Raw genomic sequence first — 24,836 nt, 5'->3', positions numbered from 1 at the left:
GTATCCCTTAAGGGTACCATATCAATTCCTGATAAATGACAAATAGGGAAGAAAATGTCTAAACCTACTTAGTGCTTCATTCTTTCCCGTTGCGGAGCACAGGCTCCGGACACGCAGGCTCGGCGGCCATGGCTCACGGGCCCAGCCGCTCCGCGGCATGTGGGATCTTCCCGGACCGGGGCACGAACCCGCGTCCCCTGCATCGGCAGGCGGACTCTCAACCACTGCGCCACCAGGGAAGCCCAGTGCTTCATTCTTAATCTACTCAGTTGGGCTGTGGTCCATCCACAATAAGGTCCTTTCCCTAGTAGAAGCACCAAAGGATGTTTTGTGGGAGGAAATACTTTTTTCTGATGTCAACCCATAACACCTCGTGTGGGTAGTAAGGTCTGTATATTGTTAAGTTTTAAATTATTAAGCATATACTGGAAGCCAGTATACCAACCTGTTTTCCTTGTATACCATCAGGTTTTCTTGGACTTTGATCATATGCCCCATTTCTCAAGAATTTTCAGGATAAGAACTTTTTTTTAGCTCACTTACTTGTCCAGTCCTGTTACTGAAATATTGTCTAATTTAAGGCATACAGTAGTTGGGACTTGCCAGTGTAAGAAGTCTTGTGGCAAAACTTTTTTGAAAAACCTGTGAGTGCCTACCTACCATTTGGCAGTTGCTTACAGTAATGTAACAGCTACTTAATGAGCTTCTACAGTGTATCAGGCAACAGGATTCATAATGCCATGGAGTACTTTCTAGTAGGGAAAGCTACATACAAATAACTATATAATTATAATTGTAATTAATGCACTGGGGAAGTACTGCCTTCAGTAAATTATTTTCCAACTATTTCATAAAGTAAATTTTTATTTATGATTACCTTGGCTAGTGAGTGATTTTGTACTGTTGGGCTCTTGGGATAGGTACCAGTCAGTTCTGATTCCCTTTCCCATCACTGCTCCAGGGTCAAGTGTTACAGGAAATTCTCCATCTCAGATTGGACTTGTAATGGGCTAGAGTCCATTGTTTCTCAGTGAGGCTCTTCTTTGTGTAGAGATGCATTGCAGGACGTTTGGCATCCTGCTCCCCAGGTAATAAATGCCAGTAATACCACAGAATCGCTGTGATAACCAAAAAGTCACTTTCGTACATTTGTTTCCAAACACTTCTCAGGGGCTAATATTGCCCTGGTTGAAAACCATTGGGCTTTTCTGTCAGGATTCTTGGAAGGAGCTATGGAACAATTCCTTTGGGAGAACAGACTGAAAGTAGGTAGAGCTTGAGAACTGGACTGGTCAACCCTTTTGGTGTCTAACTTGTGTGTGTGTGTGTGAGAGAGAGAGAGTGTGTGTTTTTAAGTTTTCTTTATTTTTAAAAAATATTTATTTATTTTTGGCTGCATTGGGGCTTTGTTGCTGCACATGGGGGCTACTCTTCGTTGCAGTGCACAGTCTTCTCATTGCAGTGGCTTCTCTTTGTTGCAGAGCACAGGCTCTAGGCATGTGGGCTCAGTAGTTGTGGCTCACGGGCTCAGTAGTTGTGGCACACAGGCTTAGTTGCTCCGCGGCATGTGGGATCTTCCTGGATCAGGGCTCGAACCCATGTCCCCTGCATTGGCAGGCGGATTCTTAACACAGCGCCACCAGGGAAGTCCTGTATTCTTGTTTTTTAAGTGGGTATTTTGAAACTGCTTTTCAGCTCCATTCTGCTTTTTCTCCTATTGAGTATGGAGAGAGGGAAGTAATTTATTTGATTGTTAGTTAACTTCTAGTTGACCAGTTTGGGTTTCTGGTCTTGAGTGTGTGGGACCAGACCTGGGTCTGGTTTCTAAGCTTTATTGCTTAGAAATTTGGGGCTTGTGTAGGATGATAATAGCTAACATTTTGGGTGCTGGAGGATATAGCAATCAAACACAGACACATACCTTGTATTCTAGCCTTGTAGCTTATATATTCTAGTCTAGGATATAGACATTATTAAACAAGATAAATAAGTAAACTTTAGCATATAGTATGCTTAGTGATATGTGCTCAGGAGCAAAGTTAATCGGGAATCAACTGTAAGAAGTGTGTATGATTGAAATCTTAACTGGGTACACCAGGGGAGGCCAAATTGAAGTCATATTTGATGTGAGAGAGCTATACTAATACCTGAGAGAAGAAAGAGTATTCCAGGTGGAGAGATCAGTGAATACAAAGACTCTGAGGCTGGAGCACGTCCAGCTTGTTTGAAGAACAATGTTTTGTTTCATTTTAACATATTAACTTATTTCATTCAACCCTGAGGGTGCTACTACTGCCGTCTCTATTCTGTTGATGTAGAAACTGAGGGACAGAGAAGTTGAAGGCATTGTGGAGGCAGAGCTCTTAGGACTTATGTGTTGAACCAAAGCATTTCCTCTCAGCATGGAAGAGGTTAGGAATTGCCAAGACCTCTAGAATTCCACTTTCTCTTTCACAGTCCCCTTTCTTTTCCTCTTTTAAAGTAGGAAAGTTTGTTTTACACACGGATGTCTACCTTCCCGGAGTTTATGTTCTAGTCTAGGATACAGACAGTGAACAAGGTAAATAAGTAAAGCATATAGTAGTGTTAGTAATAGGTGGTCAGGTGAACAAGACAGTCGGGGATTAAGTATAAGTATTTGGGAAATCTTGGCTTTGAGAATGCTGCTTATTTAGGAATCTGAGGTCCATTCCTGGTTTTTCTCTATTGGCCAGGCACTGCCCTCTTCAGACCACAGGTTGGCTAAGGAAGCTGAATGTGCATCCGAGTTCTAGAGTCATTCTGTGCTGGAGATGGGAGGAGATTTGGAGGGAGGCCATGCAGCCCAAATGCTCCCAGACTGGACATGAGAATTGCCTGAGGAGATTCCTGGCCCCATCCCAGAGCTGCTGATTCAGAATCTAGAGGGTAGGATTCAAGTGTGTAGCTGAGGAGGTTAGGGGTACAGCCTGATTAGTGCCTACCCCTCTCTCCCCAGTTGGTCAGAGAACTGGGATTGAAACCCAGGCATTCTCTCAGACTAGTGTACTCTTTTCACCGTGTTGTAATGCTGCCTTACTCTTGAGATTAAAAAGTTGTAAACAAGGGGATGTTTAATTTTATCAAATGGCATTTCATTCTTGTTTAATCATTGTCTTGGGGCCTTATGTTTTATATATTATATCCCTGGGTTTTAAGTAGTACCTGAAGAATTCTTTCTCAAGTGTCTTTCTTAGAGACTTTTGTAATTCATTGGAAATTGGGAGAAATTGGTTAAATAATAAGTTTGGTCTTCCGAAAAAGTGATAATCGATTTTGGAAGAGCACTTTCTCTTTGGAAGGTGGCTAATGAAAGTGCTCTGGATGAGAAGAATTTTATCATTTGTTGGGGAATTTATTACTTTAATGCTCTACTTGCTTTATTTGAAGAGCTCTTTCAGGACCCAACGAAGAAATAAATGCCAGCCACCTGGTTGTGGTTTTTCTGTCACGCCTCTTCTGGGTGGACAGCTGTGAGGTGGTTATTACGGTTGGCTCTCATAATTTGTTTGAGTTTTGTGGAAGATTCAGTGACTTTTTCTGCCCTTAGTGAGTATTTTTCTGATTTTTCTGGTCTGGAAGGATGGAGCACAGTAGCCTAAATATCTCTGAGCCAGCATCTTGTCTTGTTCTCTATCACTTTAGAGACAGTGTGGGTTGGAAGGTCCTGAGTCTGTTGTCAGGTTGCAGCCCCTCCTAGGAGTTTGGTCAGCTTGATGCTTCAGGTCATGTCTTTGAAATGGGCTCTTACTTAAGGCTGCAAAGGGGAATGTGCCCTGATCTTCAAGAATCATTTCTGTAAACAGAATGGGGTAGATAGAACTTTTAATTGACTTTGGATTTTTTTATTTATATTCAACTTGGACACTTATGGAACGTTGAAAGAATTTTTTTAAAAACTGTCTCTTTCGGCTGGTAGTTGTAAACTAGTTGTTGGTAATTCCTCTCTCACCATAGGCATATGACCAGTTTGTTGAGAACTGGAATGAACTGGAACTAAAATGAAAATTGTTTTCTGTCTCTAGTGAAGTAGAAAAATGGGGTGTGATTCTCAGGTTATGACTGATAAGAAACATAGGCTGAGTGGGTTGATCTCCTGGGTCAGGTGTTGGTATATCCGATGAGAGATTTTTATTTTCTTATCATCAGTATAGCTTCAGGAAATCGTTAGTGATGTCTCTGGTGAGGCCAAATAGGAAGTGAAGAATCTTTTATTATCCTGGGTCACATAAACAGTGGGCACATGACTGTTTAAATGCAAAACAAAAGGAAGGGAAGGAATCTCCTTATTTTAGGAGGCAGGGTCTGGGGGTAGAACTAAAGGCAGGTTTCTGGGCAGTTTTTCCTTGATTGGGGTTGGGCCCCTAGACCAGTCTTCAAAGCCATGAAGTGTACTGGAGGAGTGAGAAAAAACAGGATGAGGATACAGATGTCTGTGTGGCTGGGGAGGGGGCACTTTGAGAATGATTTATGCTGGTCAGCTCACGTGTATCGGGGTGCAAAGGGTGGTTCTCTCTATGGAATCTACTCTGTCCTTCCTCAGATCTGAGTGTGGGGCCACGTGGAGCTTGCGGGAAGCTGAGGGCACGTTGGTTGGGAGAGGCCTTAACTTTTGTATTTATCCCTCCCTGGAATGCTCCTCAATAGGGGAGAGTTCCATAGGGGAACTGGATCAACAGCTGCCGCCTGTCCCTGTAATCACAGGAAGCCAAGACCGGGTGCCTTTGTATGGGAGCTCCACAGCCAGACAATAGTTTGTGCTGGCGGGGCCATGTGGCGAGTCACGTGACCTGGGGCTGTTTTCTGCCGGGGTCCTTACCCATCTGTTCTTTCGGCTCTTTCTGGGTTATCAGGCGCCAGTCCAAGTCCTCCCAGGCAGCCAGCTTCATGGCCAGAGATTACGAGCACTAACCTTCCTGGCAGGGGTGGTGTGGCTTCTCATTTATGCAGATTAGCCATGTGTTTCTCACTTCAAGGCGTTCCACAGGAAAAGCCTTTTCCTGTGTTTGGCTCTCAGTGGGCGGTTCCCAGCTTACTGTACTGGGACTCAGCAAGCAGCAGGCGTGCACGAGAGGGATCACAGTACACTGGCCCCCTCCCATTCCACCTCCAGTGCTACGTCACCACAACACAACCGCTCGAGCTCTCATACTGTTGGTGTCATTCATTCAGTGCCAAGATTGCTTTAAAAAATTCCCTTGGCCCCAGTTCAAACAGGAGTACAGCTGGGATGTGTTAGATTTTAGGCAGTCTGCCCTCAATTTGAGATGAGTTATAAATAGCAGTGCCGACTTCCTTAACTACCGCTCTCTGAGGTAAAATGCAGGTTAATTACTGTGGGAATCAATTAGGTGGTTCTTTTGGTTAAAGAGCCAGGGATGCTTTTTTTTATTGTTATTATTAAAAGTCATACAACAAATCTGGCCAAGAATAAATTGAAAGCGCAATGAGTAAGAAATAATATTCTAGGTTTCTACTGGCCTCAGCTAGTTGGCATTTAGGGTGACAGGACAAGTGGTAGTCAAGACTTCTGCTTTCTGATGGACACATTTTTGGCAGCCCGGTCCATCTTTCTCCAGTTATGTTCTTGCTGGTCCTTGGGTACCAAATCTGGCTCCTTTGGTTTGCTACACGGTCACTTCCTTTCTGCATCTTTGGATTGGGACTGAAGCCTGGAACTTTCCTCAGTTGGACATTTATTTCAAGAAAATTAAGAAGTTTCTCTTTCCTGGTGCCACTGCATGTGGTGTGGTGCATTTTGGTGAACAGTATCTCTCACTTTGAAGTTGGAGTCCCTGGCCCGGCCTTCTCTGCTCTCTTCTCAATCAGTTGTGATCAGAAGTTGGAGAATTTGAAGTCCAGTGTGTTATATCTCAGCAACCCCTTACTTAGGTCGTTATGGCTTTCCTTGGTGCAATAAGAAGTTATAAGGGATTCCATTAGCCCTCTGATCTGGAGGGGCTTTTAATTCCATTTGCTTAGAGCAGGGAAACTGTGCAAGTGGGTAGTCTGTAAGCTGTTTGTTCTGAATATATTCAAAGGGCCCAGCCTGCTAGGCATCCTTGCCTTTGATGCCTAGGGAAACTGCAACTTTTGATGCATTTCATTTGGCAGGCAGTTTGTAACACGTCCAGTGATCTGGAAAGAGATAAGTGGTGAATAGAGATGGGGGTTTTCTTATGGCTCTTTTCCTCTTTTTTATTTTTATTTTTTATGAATGCAGGAGAGTATATAGCAGGGGGCCCGACTTCCCTGATCAAGGGGGCAGCATTTTCCTCTCAATTATGTGTCTTTGTGGCAGAGCCTTTGCTTTTGAAGTGTAATCACAGTAATCTACTCCTGTGGTTTCCCATTGAAGGGATTTCCTCTCTGTCTTTCCCAGAGTGGAATCTCTGGCTCTTTGGTGTTTCCCATCCTCTGCCTCTTCCTTGGTGCCTGCAGACTGCTGATACTGGTTTTTCTATCTTGTATGTAGTAGGGATTTTCCTGGTCTGAAATTGCTACTTTCCAAAAACTGATTAGTGAAGATTTAAGGGCCCTTTTCTGTTATGAAAAATTGGAAGGTGACATTTCATCTATAGCTGCAAATCACAAATCTTTCACAATGTTTTTTTTTTTAACCCCACATTTGTTTATTTATTTATTTTTGGCTGTGTTGTGTCTTCGTTTCTGTGTGAGGGCTTTCTCTAGTTGTGGCAAGCGGGGGCCACTCTTGATTGCGGTGCGCGGGTCTCTCACTATCGCGGCCTCTCTTGTTGCGGAGCACAGGCTCCAGACACGCAGGCTCAGTAGTTGTGGCTCACGGGCCTAGTTGCTCTGCGGCATATGGGATCTTCCCAGACCAGGGCTCGAACCCCTGTCCCCTGCATTAGCAGGCAGATTCTCAACCACTGCGCCACCAGGGAAGCCCCACAGTGGTTTTAAATGTCAGAAGTGTGAGTTCAGTCCCTGCCTACCTCCCCTCCTGATATGAGCAGATGTTTAACTTTGACATGAGACCAGAGTAATCTGGTTGAACTGAATATATTTTAGTTGCTAAGCTGTGTATTCCGTTTATTATAACCCTTTCGTGAAGGGAAGGGGTCAGAAATCTGATGTCCAGGAAAGGGAAATGTCTTAATTTCATTTTTTAGAATAAGAATTTTTTAAACTTGCATTTATTTTTAGTCTGCAAGGAATTTCTAAAGTTAATGGAAGAATCCTTGAATCCTTTAGTAGCTGTCCTCAATTGGGAGTGCAGGCACCCTGATGTGAGAGATGGGGCGGGGGTGGCGGGTAGCGGGGAGTAACTTGCCTTTAGCCTTTTGTTTTTAAGCAGTGTGTTTGTGGATGCCTGTGTGGTTTGACGACCTCTCTGGGTTATAGGAGAGAGGCACTTAAGGATGGCACTTAAGATTCTCCTCAGGGGCTTTCCTGGTGGCGCAGTGGTTGAGGGTCCGCCTGCCGATGCAGGAGACGCGGGTTCGTGCCCTGGTCCGGGGGGATCCCACGTGCCGCGGAGCGGCTGAGCCCGTGGGCCATGGCCGCTGGGCCTGCGCGTCCGGAGCCTGTGCTCCGCAACGGGAGAGGCCACAGCAGTGACAGACCCGCATACCAAAAAAAAAAAAAAAAAAAAAAAAAAAGATTCTCCTCAGAGGTGTGCTCATTCTTCCTTGACTGTTTGTTCTATCTACCCTCCCCTTTTCTTTTTCAGTTCAGTCCCCATTTTTTTCTGCCCTCAAAGTCATAACCTGGTTTAGGGGTGTCCCTGGCCCTTTGGCTAGGTGGTTTAATCTAGGCTTTCTTCCCATAGTATCCCCTACCCACTTTTTAAAGTAGGGCAGCCTGGCACAGTGAAGTTCCTTAGCCCTAGTTCTGCACTTGGGGTCTTTGGAGGGACTTTGAAGATAAAATACCTGATCTCCGATTTCCGAGAACTTAGTCTTGAGAGATGCAGTCAGTTAGCTGGACAACTAAGTGTTAAACCTATGATTCTGACTGATTTTACAATAGGACATTTAGAAGTGTGAAAGAACAGAATGTGCTAAAGAAGTGGGAAGTGGCTTCTTGTTGAAGGGTTGGGTTTCTGCTGGTGGAAGCCATTGTGGACAGGAAGGCAGGGCAGGGTACTACTGCATAGAGCTGGACATGTGGGAAGTCTGGCACGAGGCTGAAAAATGCGTAGAACCGGAGCACTGTGGCAGACTTTAGAGTCAGGCAGAAGCACTATTTACCGTTATTGGTAACAGCCACTATTCATTGGGCGTTTAAGTACCAGGCACTGTGTGAAGTGTGTTATGTGCATTTTATGTTTTGTTTTTGTTTTTGTTTTTTGGCTGTGTTGGGTCTTTGCTGGTGCGTGTGGGCTTTCTCTAGTTGCTGTGCGCGGGCTTCTCATTGTGGTGGCTTCTCTTGTTGCGCAGTATGGGCTCTAGGCATGCAGGCTTCAGTAGTTATGGCACGTGGGCTCTAGAGCACAGGCTCAGCAGTTGTGGCGCACGGGCCTAGTTGCTCCGCGGCATGTGGGATCTTCCCGGGCCAGGGCTTGAACCCGTGTCCCCTGCATTGGCAGGTGGATTCTTAACCACTGCGTCACCTGGGAAGCCCCAGTTATGTGCATTTTAGTTAAAGAATTGATGTGCTGGGCTTCCCTGGTGGCGCAGTGGTTGAGAGTCCGCCTGCTAATTCAGGGGACACGGGTTCAAGCCCTGGTCCGGGAGGATCCCACATGCCGCGGAGCAACTAGGCCCGTGCGCCACAACTGCTGAGCCTGCGCGTCTGGAGCCTGTGCTCCGCGACAAGAGAGGCCTGCGCACCACAATGAAGAGTGGCCCCCGCTTGCCACAACTAGAGAAAGCCCTTGCACAGAAACGAAGACCCAACACAGCCCAAAAAAAAGAATTGATGTGCTCAAGGTCAGACAGTGACAGGATTTGAACCCAAGTCTATCGATTTATTACTTTCTTTGCTCTTTCTATTTGATACTGTACGTGATGTAGTAGGTAGGAAGTTTGAGGCTGTTGTTGAGCAGGGAGAGGTGAAAATGATTTGTGAGTATTGCTCTAGAACTGTGCAATCCAATATAACCACCAGCTACATGTGGTTATTTGAATTTATTAAAAGTAAATAAAAAGAATTTAGTTCCTCAGTCACACTAGCCATATTTCAAGTACTTAATAGTCACACAACACAGAAAATTTTATGGGGCAGTGTTTCTCTAGATCACTGGTTCTCAGCTAGTAATATACATTAGAACTAGGGAATTTCCTGGCAGTCCAGTGGTTAGGACTCGGCACTTTCACTGCCATGGCCTGGGTTCAATCCCTGGTTGGGGAACTAAGAACTAAGATTCCCGCAAGCCATGCATTGCCCCCCGCCACACACACACACACACACACACACACACACACACACACATACAGGAATCATCCAAGGATCTTAAGGGGTTTAGGGGGAGGGAGCCCAAGCCTTTCTAGACCCACTAAATTGGAATCTCTAGGGAGAGACCCAGGCATTTGTGAAGCTTCTCACATCTGATCTGTAGCCATGGTTAATAGCTGCTGCTCTAGAAGCTGCGTAGTAACCATGGTAATGACTGCCCCTTGTGTGTTGAGGAGATCTAGACTGACAGAGATACCCAGAGTGGGCTGATCTCTGTTCAGCAAATGTAGTCTCTTCACCTGGGGGCCACATGGACAGCAGCTGCAGTCTAGGATAAGATGAGGATCTCCTTGTTATTTGCGGCATGATGTGGCTGTGTAAACCCCTGAGCTCTTTTTGTAGGAGAGAATGGTGATGTTTTGGCTCCATTGCCAGGTGTATCTGGGGAAGACCACATGCTGTTTATTACTCACTAGTTCGGTTGTTGAATTTGAACTTCCTAAACAGGCCCAAAAGAATCCACGTGGCTCCAAAGTTATGATCGGGAATGTTATTGGAGCTTCTGATACAGGGGCAGGTCTGGGCAAAAATTGTTTAGTTATGATTGTTGGAAATAGCACTAATATTGACATGTAGTAGTGATTTGGGACACCGTTTTACTATGATTCTCGTAGTTTAGAAACTTGGAGGTTTCAGTGTTAACCTTTTAAGGTGAGATTTCAGCTGCAGCCTAAGAGAGAACTTCGTTTCTGCTTTTTTTCTGTTAGTATTTAGAAGAATACTCTCTGTGGCTTTTTATCTAATCCATTTTCCTCATGACAGCTCGACTTCCTCATTATTTTAAAACACTTAGGTAGTGTGCTGCAAAAAAAAAAGTGTGTGTGTGTGTGTATATATATATATATACACACAGAGAGAGAACCAATTGTTTGAGTGTTCCCCTCCCCTTATTTTGGAGGGGTTTGTGTTGTTGTTTTTTTATGGTTAGAATATTTTTTTTTTTTTGCGTTATGCCGGCCTCTCACTGTTGTGGCGTCTCCCGTTGCGGAGCACAGGCTCCGGATGCGCAGGCTCAGTGGCCATGGCTCACAGGCACAGCCGCTCCACGGCATGTGGGATCTTCCGGACCGGGGCACGAACCCGTGTGCCCTGCATCGGCAGGCGGATTCTCAACCACTGCGCCACCAGGGAAGCCCCAGAATAATTTATTAATTATAGAATAATAGAACCAGAAGGGACCCTAGGTGTAATCTAGGCCAGTGGTTCTTAAAGTGTGGTGGTCCCTGGACCAGCAGCATCAACATCACCTGGGAACTGCTATAAATGCGTATCTTAGGCCCAACGCTCAACCTACAGAATCATACTCTGGGGGTGGGTCCCAGCAGTGTGTGTTTTAACAAGCCCTCTGGGTGATTCTGATGCATTCTGAAGTTTGAGAACCACTGAATTCCTTAATATCTACTCCCCATCCCCAATCTAAGATTCAGTTTTCAAGTTTTACGTCAGGTCCAGGCCTACTCGGCAACTAGGGTGTATCTGTTTAAGTGCTTAGAGATACTCCCCCCTTCCCGTCTCACCACCAATAGATATAGGTAGGCATCTCTGGGAGAGGAAAGTGTGCTGGGCCTCTGTTCTATGTAGCTCCAATAAGATAAAATTATGTCAGAAAGTGAATGAGTTGACTGATCCTGTTGCACCACAAAGAACTGGAACTTATGTTTGTAGCCAAATACCTATGAGCTTTAAGGTTCCATTATTGGTACCTCTGCATCTTGTTTTTTAGAGAGATATAATCTCTACCTGCCTTACACCCTCAAGCTCTTGAATATTAAAGGAGGTGAACTTTTCAGTTGAGTTGTACAGGGCTCTAAATAAATTCAGGGTCACAATTCCCTCAACAACTGTAACTTAGCTATGATACCCAATTGGAAGAAAGCATAAATTTAAGTCCTCGTGCCATAGCACAAATGGGCTATGGATGTGCAAGGAAATAAATTTCCACTATTTAAAGAATAAAAACATCTAGATGCTTGTGTGTTTGAATTCCCTACAACAGTATTAAAGCATCAGTTTTGGTGTTATTGAACAGGATCATGGCAGAGTATAGCAGCACCATCCCCTCCCAACTGGAGGGCCTTTGTTCTCATTTTTCTGTACCATAGAGTATGTGTATTCATTGCTCCACACCTGGCCCGTTCCTTGGATCTCAAGTAGTACCACACTTATAAAGTAGTATATAACTTAGAAGATGCTTTCACAAACTGGTGGTATTTTCATTTTACATATGACAAAATCAAGGTTCTGAGGAAGGTTAAATGACTTGCTCAAGGGTTACTGGGTCTATACCATTACTTTATTTCATAGTAACTGTTTTCCTTTGTGGCATACAGACCTGTATGCCAAGGTTTGTGTTCATATTGGCTAGAGGACATCAAAGCTTCAGGTTAATGAAATGCTCTTTATTTTGTAGCCATCCAGTCCAATGGATCAGATGGGCAAGATGAGACCTCAGCCATATGGCGGGACTAACCCATACTCGCAACAACAGGGACCTCCATCAGGACCGCAGCAAGGACATGGGTACCCAGGGCAGCCATATGGGTCCCAGACCCCGCAGCGGTACCCGATGACCATGCAGGGCCGAGCGCAGAGTACCATGGGCGGCCTCTCTTATGCACAGCAGGTAGATGTTGACTCCAATTACCTTAATCCTTGTTGCTGTCCAATATCTGGTCTTCAGCTATAGAATCAGAATGTGTCTTTGGCTTCCAAACCTCTTGAAAGGAACATAGGCCAACTGACTCAGTTTCACTGTGCTACGTACAAGGCCAAGGTTGTGGTCACCATCACATGTATGCTTGAAGGAAAACTGCTCCCTGGCCACCTGCTGTGTGTATCTGTCTTCTTTGACCTGGCTGGCCTGCTTGTACCCACTGAATGGCGATCTCTAAAGGAGGTGGGAAGAAAGAAAAAGGCAGTGGCTGAGCACCAATCCACTACTACTGAGAAAAACCACTCATACCATGTGCCCTGGGGAGAGAAGAGGCCCTTCATGTTCTCAAGGCCTTCAACATACAGCTGTCTGGTTTAAAGTGAATGTTTAGAAGGGACTGGGAGTAGCAGGAAAAGGGAAGATTGAGCAGTAAAGATGCTAACAGTGCTATTGCAGATGTTAAGATTTTACTCATCTCCTTTTATCTGACCATCCGCACCATCATCTTTTTATTGCCATTTTTTTGTTTTGACAGCATTTTCTACCATTTATATGTGAGTGATATTCATACTGAAAATGGTGAGGGATAGAATATAAGACGTAACTTTACTTCTAAGACTTGAAAACAAAGTATGCCCTTCTATAAAATCACTTTTTTTTTTCCCCAATGAGAAAATGGAGGAGAGTTGGGAAGGATATTATTGGTCTTTTTTTTTCCCCCTCCTTGCCAGATGTATCCCTGGTGCCTAGAGTAGTGCATGGTACAAGTAAGCAAGTAGGCTGTCAGGTAGTTTTTTTTTTTTTTTTTTGTCAGCTACTTTTTGAATGAAGACTAAATGAAAAAGAGAACCAGGATAGTTTAGTGATTGGCATACTATCTGGATTACTAAACCCTAGGTTTTCAGTTGGCTGAGCCAGGCTGCTCTTGACTCTTGGTTGTGGCTAGGATCCAGATTCCTAGTGCTTATAAAAACAGTCTAGGCCATGATAAAAAGAGTAGACTCATTGGTGAAAACAGCTGTTCTCGAACTCCTGTAAGTTGACTAGATTTTTATTAAATAGTGTAAATTTTCTGCAAATGAATGTAGTCCACTTAAGAGCAAACCAACTAGGAGCCCAGCCTGGCTGTCCTTCCTGGCTCAGTTTAACAGGGTTGGTAGAAAAACCCTGGGCCTTCCAAATGTGAGGCTTGGCTTGCCGGCTTTATATACCCATCTTCAGGGCGTGGCTTCTGACATAATCACCTTTCTTCATCCTGAAGGGTCAGTGCTAAAAGTATCCTTTCCTTTTACAGATTCCACCTTATGGACAGCCAGGCCCCAGCGGGTATGGTCAGCAGGGCCAGGCTCCATATTACAACCAGCAAAGTCCTCACCCCCAGCAGCAGCAGCAGCCCTACTCCCAGCAGCCACCATCCCAGACCCCTCACGCCCAGACTTCATATCAGCAGCAGCCTCAGTCTCAGCCACCGCAGCTCCAGTCCTCTCAGCCTCCGTATTCCCAGCAGCCATCCCAGCCCCCTCATCAGCAGTCCCCAACCCCGTACCCCACCCAGCAGTCCACCACCCAGCAGCACCCCCAGAGCCAGCCCCCCTACTCACAGCCGCAGGCACAGTCTCCTTACCAGCAGCCGCCACCTCAGCAGCCAGCATCCTCGACGCTTTCCCAGCAGGCTGCGTACCCTCAGCCCCAGTCTCAGCAGTCACAGCAAACTGCCTATTCTCAGCAGCGCTTCCCTCCACCACAGGTAAGAGGCCCCTTCCTCATGCCCTTCCCTACGTGTGACCGCAGACTTTGCGGGTTGGTGTCATGAGAACTTTGCCATACGAAATTCGTTCTCTGATTGAACTAATAAAGATATAACTGCATAAAAACCTGTAGCTCTCCATACTCATGAAAAAGGGCAACGGAAAGTTGCATAGGCAGAAAGGAAATAAAGATAATGGGACTGATTTTTTTTCTTTTTTCTTTTTTTTAAACTCAGAATTCAGAACTTGAGCATCCAAGTTAGTTTGGTCTTTTTAAAAACGGTCGCTTTGGGAGGCTGTACTGTACATTCATCCAACTGCCATTCCATTCTGCTATTGCTCAAAATATTTTGGAGCCCTTCATTTGAAATCGCAGTCAGAGCTGACATCACATTCTTTAGAATAGTCTCAGTGATAGCAAATCTCTTATTTTTTTGAGAGTGGATTTGATTTTGGGAAATAGCTAAAATTTATTTGTAGCCATGTCTGTGAACAAGGTAGGCGATAAAGTCTAAAAATAACAATTTGGGCTTTATTCTTTAAGGAGCAGAAAGAGGAGAATGACTGAGTGATGACAGGTCCATTAAAGATTTTGTGCATTCGTGGCATTGTTGGAATAAATATCTTTAAAGGAAGCAGTACTCATTTTAATGCAGAGGTCCTAGCGTGAGTGTTTTGTTGGTGTTTTTGAATCAGGTGATCTCATTCTTTGATAGATATAACTTGTAGTTAGCTAGACTTTAGCATTTATCCCCAAATAACAGCTTTCTGTGGGTGGTGATAAATGATCAAGAGTGCCATCAGAGAGTCTTATGTCCACTGTTGACATTCTTAAGAGCCACAACTTGTTTTTTTCTGCCTTTGGATAATATTGTGTGTGATTGGGCAGTCTCTCACACCTAGCTTCCCCTGTTTGAGAGAGTCCCATAGGCCTTTCATCATGAAGCAAGCTTGCCTGGTTTATTAGTACCAGGCTCTCACAGCTTTTGTTTTTCTTGTTTTAGGAGTTATCTCAAGATTCATTTGGGTCTCAGGCATCCTCAGCCCCCTCAATGACCTCCAGTAAGGGAGGGCAAGAAGATATGAACCTGAGTCTTCAGTCAAGACCTTCAAGCTTGCCTGTGAGTATTTCTGCCACCCTCTAAAAGATGATGGGGGCAGAGAGAAAAGCAAAGAAAACCAGTTTCTGATTGGATGTTTTGGTGGTATTGAGCTAAATGAATGGTGAGCTATTCCTTGAATTCAGGCTCGAAATTCTGAATAGGAATTTATGGACTGACCTTATAGAATGTCTGTTTTGGTTGCCTGCCCAGGGAAGAATATGTGTGTGATCGCTGTTTAGAGATCTAAACACTGTTTTAAAGGTTTTTGTTTGTTCATCTTACTTTTGAGGGCTTAATTTTTAGGTGTTTGTCTGAGCGGTAAGCTAGGAGGTAGGATCTGGGGTGCATTCAGCATGGATTTTCACATTGAGCATGGCGGAGTAAAAGCAGATTTTCTAGTTGTTGTTTTGTGTGAATAGGTGCTTTTGTCTAGTAGAGTTTTTGGTGCCCAGATGCTTGATTAGTGTTTATAGAATGGACTGACAGTATCCTGAGAAAGACAGTGTGGTCTGCATTAAGAGCTTGGGCTCTACAGTCAGAGTTCCTGGGTCTGCATTTTGACTCTGCCGCTAACTCTGGATCCTTGAGCAAGTCACTTAACCTCTCCATGCCTTAGTTTTTGCATCTGCAAAATGAAACTCTTAAGTACCCACTTCATGGAGAGGTTAATATTAAATAAGTTAATATAAAGAGAGTACTGGTGCTTGTAGGTGTTTCATAAATGTCAGCTGTTATCATCATCATCTTAGAGGGACTATACTTGATACTCAAAGGCAGTTAACACCAACTATTAAATAGTAGGCTGGTTCTGGGAACATTTACCTGTGGTCTTAGCTCTGCCACTACACATAGGCAAGTTACTTAGGCTGGGCACAGGAATAAAATGGGATGTTCTGAAGTCTAGTAAGACTGCAGGTAGCAAACCCTTCATTACAAATCTGGCTTCTGTTTAGGAAATGAAAATTCAGCCACAGTTGCAAATAAGATTCTTTTGAAATTTTGATTCTATTTGGATTTGAAGCTTGTCTCTTCATTTATTCTGACTTAGGAGAAAATGGTTTTGGGATCTCTAAGGAATAGGTGGGAGGCAGGAACTCACTTCATCATGAAGCCTCCATGGCTTCCCCTGAAGATCTCTGAGCCATAACCTTAGTAGGGCAAGGTCTGTGGAGTCCCTCAGCATCTGTAATTCAGGCTTCCCAGGCCAGGATTAATAGCTATTGTCAGATGGGACTTCTGAGACTGTTGACTTTCTCAGATGAGGAATTGGGGGAGGAAGTGTCTGAATAAGGCAATCACTCTTTGTTCCCTTCTCATTAATGTCTGTTGCAATCCTTTTCTGCATCCTGAACTTCACTGGAATGTGCTTTTTAACCTGATTCAGTCAGAACTGTGTAACCACTCCCTCATCATCTATGGTCTGTGGCTAAATCTGGGTGGGGTACTATTGTGGCAAGAATCCAAATCGGTGGATTTCTACCAGTGCTGTAAGTTGTTCCTCATCAAAAAGTTTCTGCTTGTTTCTAGTGACCTTTTGATTGAACTGTATTTGATAGTTTTTAGTCCTGAGAAACCTAGCATACAAACATGTGTGTCTTTTAAGGGTCGAGAGCCTTATACTGTGGAATCCAAGAGCTTGATTTGACCTTCTGAAGTGAAGACACTGGTAGCCTCTTGGGCCCAGGAGAGGGCTGTTCCTGGGTTAGCCTATCACAAGGAGCATTCCCAAGTTCAGGCTTCTCCTGTAGATTCATACGGATGGGTCATTTGCTTGGTAGTAGAAGCTCCGTGTGAGAGGTGAACTGGCTGGGTTATTGGCATCTTGTTTGTTGAATTGCTTTTTATCCCTCTGCTACTTGGACAAAGAAACAAAAGGTGGTTTACTCTTCGAAATTTTGGTTTGATGCCAGATTTGCCTAGCCAGGCTGGGGAAATAGTCACGTCTGAAGGGAGAAGGCTGGATTCCCTGCAAGGGGCCCACTCCTTTCTTAAGCAGGTGTGTTAAGGGAGCCCTAAGTTCGCCAGTGAATTCCTTCACTCAGCACTTGTTTGGCTCCAGAGCAGATGCTATGCTGACTGGAGGGCAACCCCATCAGTGTTCCACATCCCTCTTTTCAATCATTCACCTTTCTGGCTTAGCCCTAAAGGCATTACGATTGTGACCCTTGACTTAAAGGCTCAGTATAGTTTCTGATCCTGATTATTACAAAAATTAGATTTTGAGGAGTTTTTGCTCAGCTATTAATGCCAAACCATTTAGCTACTATTATCCTGATTATGTTATCCCTCTATTAAAACCTCTCAATTATTTTTCATTAATCTTAGAATAAAATCCAAAATCCTGGGCTTCCCTCGTGGCGCAGTGGTTGAGAGTCCGCCTGCTGATGCAGGGGACACGGTTCGTGCCCCAGTCCGGCTAGATCCCACATGCCGCGGAGTGGCTGGGCCCGTGAGCCATGGCCGCTGAGCCTGCACGTCTGGAGCCTGTGCTCCGCAACGGGAGAGGCCACAACAGTGAGAGGCCTGCGTAACGCCAAAAAAAAAAAAAAAAATCCAAAATCCTTATTATTACGAAGGCTATTCTCCGCCCCCCCCACCCCCTTCTGATTTAGTAGGTCTGGAGTGAGGTCTCAGAATTTGCATTTCTAACAAATTTTAAAAAAAAACCTCAGCTTAAATAACTTCTATGATGCCTTCACTGACTAAAGACAGGTTTTTAAAATTAATTAATTAATTTGGTTGCGCTGGGTCTTAGTTGCACAGGCAGGCTCCTTCGTTGTGGCATGTGAACTCTTAGTTGCAGCATGCATGTGAGATCTAGTTCCCTGACCAGGGATCGAATCTGGGCCCCGTGCATTGGGAGCACGGAGTCTTAACCACTGGGCCACCAGCGAAGTCCCTGAAGGCAGTTTTTATTTTATTATTTTTTAAGCCTGCAATATTTAAGATATATGAAAAGGTATAAAAAATAATTAGTTGCCTGAGTACCCATCTTTAGAAGCCAAACCTTACACAGGTAAAAAAAGCACCTTATATAGCCCAATGGGATCACTTCCCTACCCTTGGGCCCAGAGAAGCACTATCCTGTATCTGAGGGGTTTTTGCCCCATCTTGCTAGAGTATTTTGCTGATACTTCTACGTTTTGGGGTCTTTTCCACTAGACAGAAAGCTCCTGGAGGATAGGCATTGTATTATTGACCTCTGTGCCCATAACACATATCACATTATACCCAAAACCAGTGGTTCTCTACCTTGGTTGCATGTTAGAATTACCTAGGAAGCAAATGATCTTTGAAACCAATGGCCAGGGTTCACAGAGTTCTGATTTGTTTGATATGGGGTGAGGATTGGGCTTTGGTATGCTTAGAAGCTGTCCTGGGTGATTCTGATTTACAGCCCCTGTAGAGATCCACTAGTCTAAACTATGTCAGGCTCCTTTACTCTAGTAGACCATCTTAGTGTCCATGCTTCTTGTCAGTGCTTATCTCAAGGGTAATTTCAATGACTTATTCCAAGCTTAGTGAGGGTAGACTTGCTTTGTCTTGCTCAATGCCATCATAGTGTCTGGCATATAGTAGGTTCCAACTCATTGAACAAATAAACCTGAGGAGATTCGTTGATCATCCAAAAAGTGTATGGCTGACAGGGGACAGCGTGACCATGTTACCAGTTGTTGTTTTCACTGCTAGTGCAAGACGGTTATCACAGACTGTTATGGGAATGCCCAAACTTCATTTTAGAGGTTAGATTAATTTATTTGTGCTTCCTGACAGTGGCCTTAGGAAGAAATGGGGTTAGGGTTTGTCATTATCTTATACCACTTCAACTTATGTTAAGAAGGTTCTTGGGACTTCCCTGCTGGCGGTCCAGTGGTCAAGACTCTGTGCTTCCATTGCAGTGGGCACGGTTCAATCCCTGGTCAGGGGAAGTAAGAGCCTGCATGCCACACGGTGCAGCCCAAAAAAAAAAAAAGAAAGAAAGAAAGAAAGAAGGTTCTTGTAAGGGGTGGGTGAGCAAATCTCTAGGTGTTTCATTAAGTCTTCAGTTTTCTTTATTTTGGGTCAAAATCTGTAAGGGAGTCATCTGTAAATTGGTTTCTGACTTTTGATTATAGTCATTTTTGAGAATGACTTGGAGTTGCATCTTGAAAAGCTTCTATTTAAGTGATTCATTCAAGTGTATGTGGTTTCCTTGGAGTAATGACTGCTTCCCAAATTTTTCTTACTGCAGCACATTTGTAAATTTACATGTTAGTCTTGGAAGTGTACCTGGGATAGAGTTTCCATTCAGTGGTGCAAAATGGATATAGGAATAAAAGCCTTGATCTGGTAGAGGTTAGCTATATCACTGCTTCTCAAACTTCAGCATGCATTAGGAATCATCTGGAGATCAGTTAGAACAAGATTACTGACCTCTACCCAGAAAGATTCTGATTCAGTAGTTGTGGGGTAGGACCCAAGAATTTGCATTTCTAAGAAGCTCTCAGGTGGTGCTGTAGTTCTAAAGACCATACTTGAATAACAATGAGCTTTGGTAGTCCTTTGAAAAGGGAAGAAAAAAATGACTAGACTAGGAAGCCACAGTGGCAACTTGAATAATAGTGGTGACTTAGACTGTCGTTTGACTCTTGCTGATCTGGAGGGAAGACTGGGGGTTGAAGATGAAGGAGGAGAGACTTGGGAGAGACTGACTGCTTGCAGCTGTGCCCCCTGCAGTTTATTCCGAGGTTAGGGCAGCCCTTGCGTTGCCAGCACACCCTGGGAGCTCTCAGCTCTGTGGCACTCATTGCTAGATCCCTTGTATAAGTTGTTCACCAAATCCTAGTCTACCTCAGAAATGGCTTTTAAATCCCTTGTCCTTCCTCATTGCCTTTTTTTCAGGCCCCCATTATCTCTCACCAGGTGTTTTGCTACAGTGTCCTGACCTGTTTCTTTTCCTTCCAAGTCTGTCCTCAACATAATCACCAGAGTGATCATCTTAAAAAATCAAACTTGGCAAGTTACACTATTGTTTTAAAACCTCTGGGTACTTGTTGCCTATAGGTTTAAGCCCAAGTGTGACATACAAGTTCCTTTGTGATCTGGAGGATTGAGGATATTTTAAAAAGAAAAAGAAAAGTAGGTAAGTTCCCTGTCTTACCTGTAAAACCTGGCACCCTGTTTGCTGTGGTTGTCATATAGGAGGCAGAATACGCATTAGACAAGGGTTGAACTTTGATGACTTCTGAGGTAACCTGAACTCTTAAGTTGGTGATTCTGAATATGACATGGTTGCAACCCTCAAGGATCCTCCTCTGTTTCACTAGTAAAATAGATGGAAGAGTGTGTGCCTGAATGTTACAATGAATTCTATCAGGGCTTGGTGAACTCAGTGATCCTCTTATGTCTAAATAGTAGAGGGAAGACATCATGGCAGAAGTTTAGTTAGAATGAACCTGGTATGGATGTATTGGGGTGGTTGGAAAGGAAAGTACAGCCTGAGCAGAGGCTAGGTGGGGGTGGGATGCAGTGTGGATGACATTTAGGGGGGCTGGTCAGGATCGGGCTTCCCAGGGTGGGGAGTAACAAACAGGATGGAAAGCTAGATCACAGGGGCTGGAGCCCTGGTGGGATAAGTGAGCCATTTGGATCTGATCTCATAGGCCTGCAGATATGTAATTAGGGCAATAACATGATGAAATTAATGTTTTACAAAAATGGTCCATTGGTTTGTAGTATAGTTTGAAAAGGGGATAGTCTGCAAGCAAGGGGATAAGTTAAACCGTTGAAATAGTTCTGGTGTTCAGTGCAGTTCTACTCCTCTGTCTCATTTACATAACCACCTAGTCTTAGTTGTGAGATGCACAGGAAAGAATCTATAGAACTGAGAATAAGTGCATTCTACTGGCTGGAAAATTTAACAATGTTGGTATACTGGGTTGTGGTGGGGGGATCTCATTGACAGAAATAGAAAGTTTAATAGGAATACTCATTTTTGAGGAGAAGTTAAGTTCCATACAGTGAGATATCAAAAAACAAATGCTTAGTTACTAGTTGGAGATAGGAGACTGAAACTTGGGTAAGAGCTGAGTCTGGATAGAACTTGAGAGTTGTCTGCATAGTGGTTAATAGCTAAACCATGGAATGAAGTTAAACCATGGAATAGTTAAACCTCCCAGACCATGCAACATGGAGAGAGGAGCCAGATGGAGCCCTGGACGATGCCTGCCCTCACTGAGTAGAAGCACCCAACACGTAGCTGGAGAGATTGGAGGGGGACCAGGATTGTGTCATATTTCCATATTTCTGGAAGCCAAGGAAGGGACAAAGATGGTGTGCATCTAAAGTATTTTCAAGGAATATAAAGTTAGATTTAGTCATGAAGCAGGTTATTGGGATCCTTCTGAGGTAGGGAGAAGACCTAATTTCTTAGGGCTGGAGGGAAGGAAATGAGCAAGGGAAAGGTGTAAGGGTAATGAGCATTCTTGAAAGGCATGGAAGGGGACGAGGAGGCAGCTGAATCGGCCTGAATTCCTTAGCTTCATCTCAAGACCCAAATGTGTATAAAGCAGATAGATACAGAATGGTGAAGTTGCTGGCAGAACATTAGGGAGGTATAAACAGGCACATCTTTCAGGAATTGTGAGAGAAGGGAGTCAGGGACACTGGGTTAGCTTAAAAGGGACACTATATCCTTGACTGAAAAAGTCTTGGAGGCTGCCATTGAAGATCTCAACCATATTTGTTTGCTCTGGTTAGATAGTGGAGGTTGATGCCAGGAGTGAGGTGAACAGGAGTAGGATTTTTTTTTTTTTTTTTTGCGGTACGCGGGCCTCTCACTGTTGTGGCCTCTCCCGTTGCGGAGCACAGTCTCCAGATGCGCAGGCTCAGCGGCCATGGCTCACGGGCCCAGCTGCTCCGCGGCATGTGGGATCTTCCCGGACCGGGGCACGAACCCGTGTCCCCTGCATCGGCAGGCGGATTCTCAACCACTGCGCCACCAGGGAAGCCCCAAGAGTAGGATTTTTAATGTCTGTTAAATTATCTAAAGATATTGTATCGCTTGGGTTTCCAAGCCCTTCTTTAGATTTCTGCTTAACAACAAAGTAGCTATTAGCACTCATGCTTTACTACTCTGATGTTCTCAAATCTTGAGAGCTTGGGTTATGCTGATCTGGAAAGAGGAAATGGGAAGGAACTCTTGTAGAATCTGAATCTTAGAGGGCAGGAGTGAAGCCAGGAAAGGACCTACAGTCAAAAGGAATCGGCCTGAAAGGGCAGGAATTGAAGTGTATTAAGTTGAATAATCACTTCTATTTTACATAAGAAGAAACTAAGGCTTGGAATTGGGATTTGAATCCAGTTTTCTCTGATATTTTAGATGAAATATTTCCTTTAGCATCCCACCCAGCAGAGGAAAGTAATGGACAGCTGATTCTCTCTTAATATTTAGCCAAAAGCCTGAACACTTTGTCATTTAACATTTACTAGATTTGTCCTAAGAGTATAAATGGATTTCCATTTCCCTTTTTTGCCCAGACCTGCGTGTGATGGAGGCATAGATGAGTTGTGAACTGAAGGCACAGGGAGGAGTGGGAGAGGGAAGATGGCCAACTCTATAGGTCAGGCCTGCTGCAGGAACTGACCGGCTAGGGAATCGCCTCAGACAGTGAGAAGTGGACAAAAGTGGTTCTTTGGTTTCCTTGTGTTGTATGGGAGCCTGTTCTGTGCCTTAAAAAAGTTTTTTTAATCTATTTTTTAAAAAATATTTATTTATTTATTTATTTGGCTGCGTTGGGTCTTCGTTGCTATGCATGGTCTTTCTCTAGTTGTGGCCAGTGGAGGCTACTCTTTGTTGTTGGTGCGTGGGCTTCTTATTGCGATGGCTTCCCTTGTTGTGGAGCACGGGCTCTAGGCACGTGGGCTTCAGTAGTTGAGGCACGCAGGCTCAGTAGTTGTGGTTCACGGGCTCTAGAGTGCAGGCTCAGTAGTTGTGGTTCACGGGCTTAGTTGGTCCGCGGCATGTGGGATCTTCCCGGAACAGGGATAGAACCCGTGTCCCCTGCGTTGGCAGGTGGATTCTTAACCACTGTGCCACCAGGGAAGTCCCTGTGCCTTTTTTTAAAAGCAGTGTCCTGATTAATGCTAAAACTTTAATCAGTTAGATCCTTGGTACTGGGGAAAATGTGGTCCGTTATCTAGCAGCACACAGATATCACCTGGGAACTTGCAAGAAATGCAGATTCTTGGGCCCCACACTAGCTTTATTGAATCCAACACTGTTAATAAGATCTCCAGGTGATTCATGTGTCTTATGGTTCTGAAGCAAGGAGGAGTTAGACCCTGAAAGCTGAGAGTAATATTTTCAAATAAAATATCATGCCAGAGACTTTGGAATACAATAAATTTTACCATGTCTAGTAAACCAGTTGTTTTGTGGGTGCTCTGGGGGCCCTGACTCCCTGTGCCTACAGTCCAGACCCTATTATGGGGCCATCTACAGCTCCCAGCATACCTCTGCAACCTCATCTCTGGGTGTGCCTTAAGCTCCTCACAAGCCGTGGTCCTTCCTGCCATTGTCCTTTTGCTTAAGGTGTGTGTGTGTGATCTCTGCTTCCCACCCCCACACACACCTTTTTTTTTTTTTTTTTTTTTTTCAATGCCCAGCAATTCTACTTTGGCTTCAAAACCTAGCTGTGAAATACCTTCTCTGGGACTTCTTCCCATTTTCTTCATGTTGGCGTAGCATTATGCTGGTACTTCTGCTTGAGTACTCAGGCCTGTCTCTAACACCTGTGTCAGGCTAATACTTAGTAAACCTTTGTTGACTAGCCCCTAGGTTCTTGCTGCCTACCTGATCTTGGGGACCAGCTTTTTGTTGTCTAGGTTTATTGGTGAGGGGTGGGGGAGGGGTGATAGAAATTCTCTAAAGGCTTAAAAAACTGGAATGTTCGAAGGATTTTAATTTTACAGTTAGTGTTTCCTTTTGTCACATTTCATGGTAAAAGGAGGCAGGACCAACGGTTTTTGCCTAGGTTTTCGATGGCTTATTTTTAAAGGGATAACAGAAATGTCACTAACAATTTTGGTACCCAGAGAAGCCGGGTCATTCTGAGGTTGATGACCTGTTTTCTTTATATCTGACTGTGTATCTGTGCTTGCTCCCCTTGAATTGTAGTCCAGGTGCTCTTAGAAAGTCTCAGAAAGGAAACTCCCACCCCCTCTCACATATCTGCCGAGAATGCTCAGAGCAGCATGTACCCTGTGTGAGTAGCTGTCCCTTCTCTAGAACGCTGGTTCTCTGGCAGGACTAGCCAATCTGCTTCTCCATCTTAGTCACGCTGCTTTGGCCCTGATACTGCCTGGCGCCTGCTGGAGCCTATGCTGCTTGCAGCAGATTACTGTATGCTTGTTCCTGGGCCCGTTTCCTGTTTCTATTCTAGTTGCTGGTGGCTCAGCTCTGCTTCCTGCCTGTGTGTCTCACACAGATTCCTCTTGCTGGAACCTTTTGTTTTCTTCGGAACAACTTCATTATGAAAACTAACTGAGCCTTAGGTCTCGTGTGATGGCTCCTGGGCTCAGTTAGCGTTACTGAGGGACTGGTGGGAAGTACCCCATCCCCACCAAGCATGTCACTTGGATTTGACCTTGTTTTTCAGTTTGTCCCCAGTCCTGCTACAGGAAGCTGGTGGTTCGTTACTTCAACCAAAAATTGGTATAAGAAGATAAACTGGGATCTTGTAGGCCAAATGTGTCTTCACTCATTAGCAGTGCAGGGCTCTCAGGACTGTTGTGCCCTGGTTCTTTACCACCTGGAGTATGTAAAACATATTTCCTGCTGCTGAGGAAGACAGTTGGTACCCTTTCTAGCCCAAGCCCAGAGAATACTTATTTGGGCTTGGGCAGGTAATGCTA

The 24,836-nt window shown here is 44.5% G+C and overlaps 1 protein-coding gene across 2 annotated transcripts in view; it reads left to right on the top strand.

Annotated features, from left to right (window-relative positions):
* Positions 1-24,836, top strand: part of ARID1A (AT-rich interaction domain 1A) — a 71,647-nt gene that overhangs the window by 15,184 nt on the left and 31,627 nt on the right. For both annotated transcript variants that reach the window (XM_059070244.2, XM_059070243.2), the window contains exons 2-4: positions 11,849-12,061; positions 13,386-13,838; positions 14,844-14,960. In XM_059070244.2, coding sequence (XP_058926227.1) covers positions 11,849-12,061; positions 13,386-13,838; positions 14,844-14,960 — 783 coding nt within the window. The remainder of the gene's footprint in view (positions 1-11,848; positions 12,062-13,385; positions 13,839-14,843; positions 14,961-24,836) is intronic.

The sequence above is a fragment of the Kogia breviceps genome, chromosome 1, assembly GCF_026419965.1.
Source record: "Kogia breviceps isolate mKogBre1 chromosome 1, mKogBre1 haplotype 1, whole genome shotgun sequence".
Classification (NCBI taxonomy): Eukaryota; Metazoa; Chordata; class Mammalia; order Artiodactyla; family Physeteridae; genus Kogia; species Kogia breviceps.
This window is presented reverse-complemented; position numbering and strand designations above follow the sequence as displayed.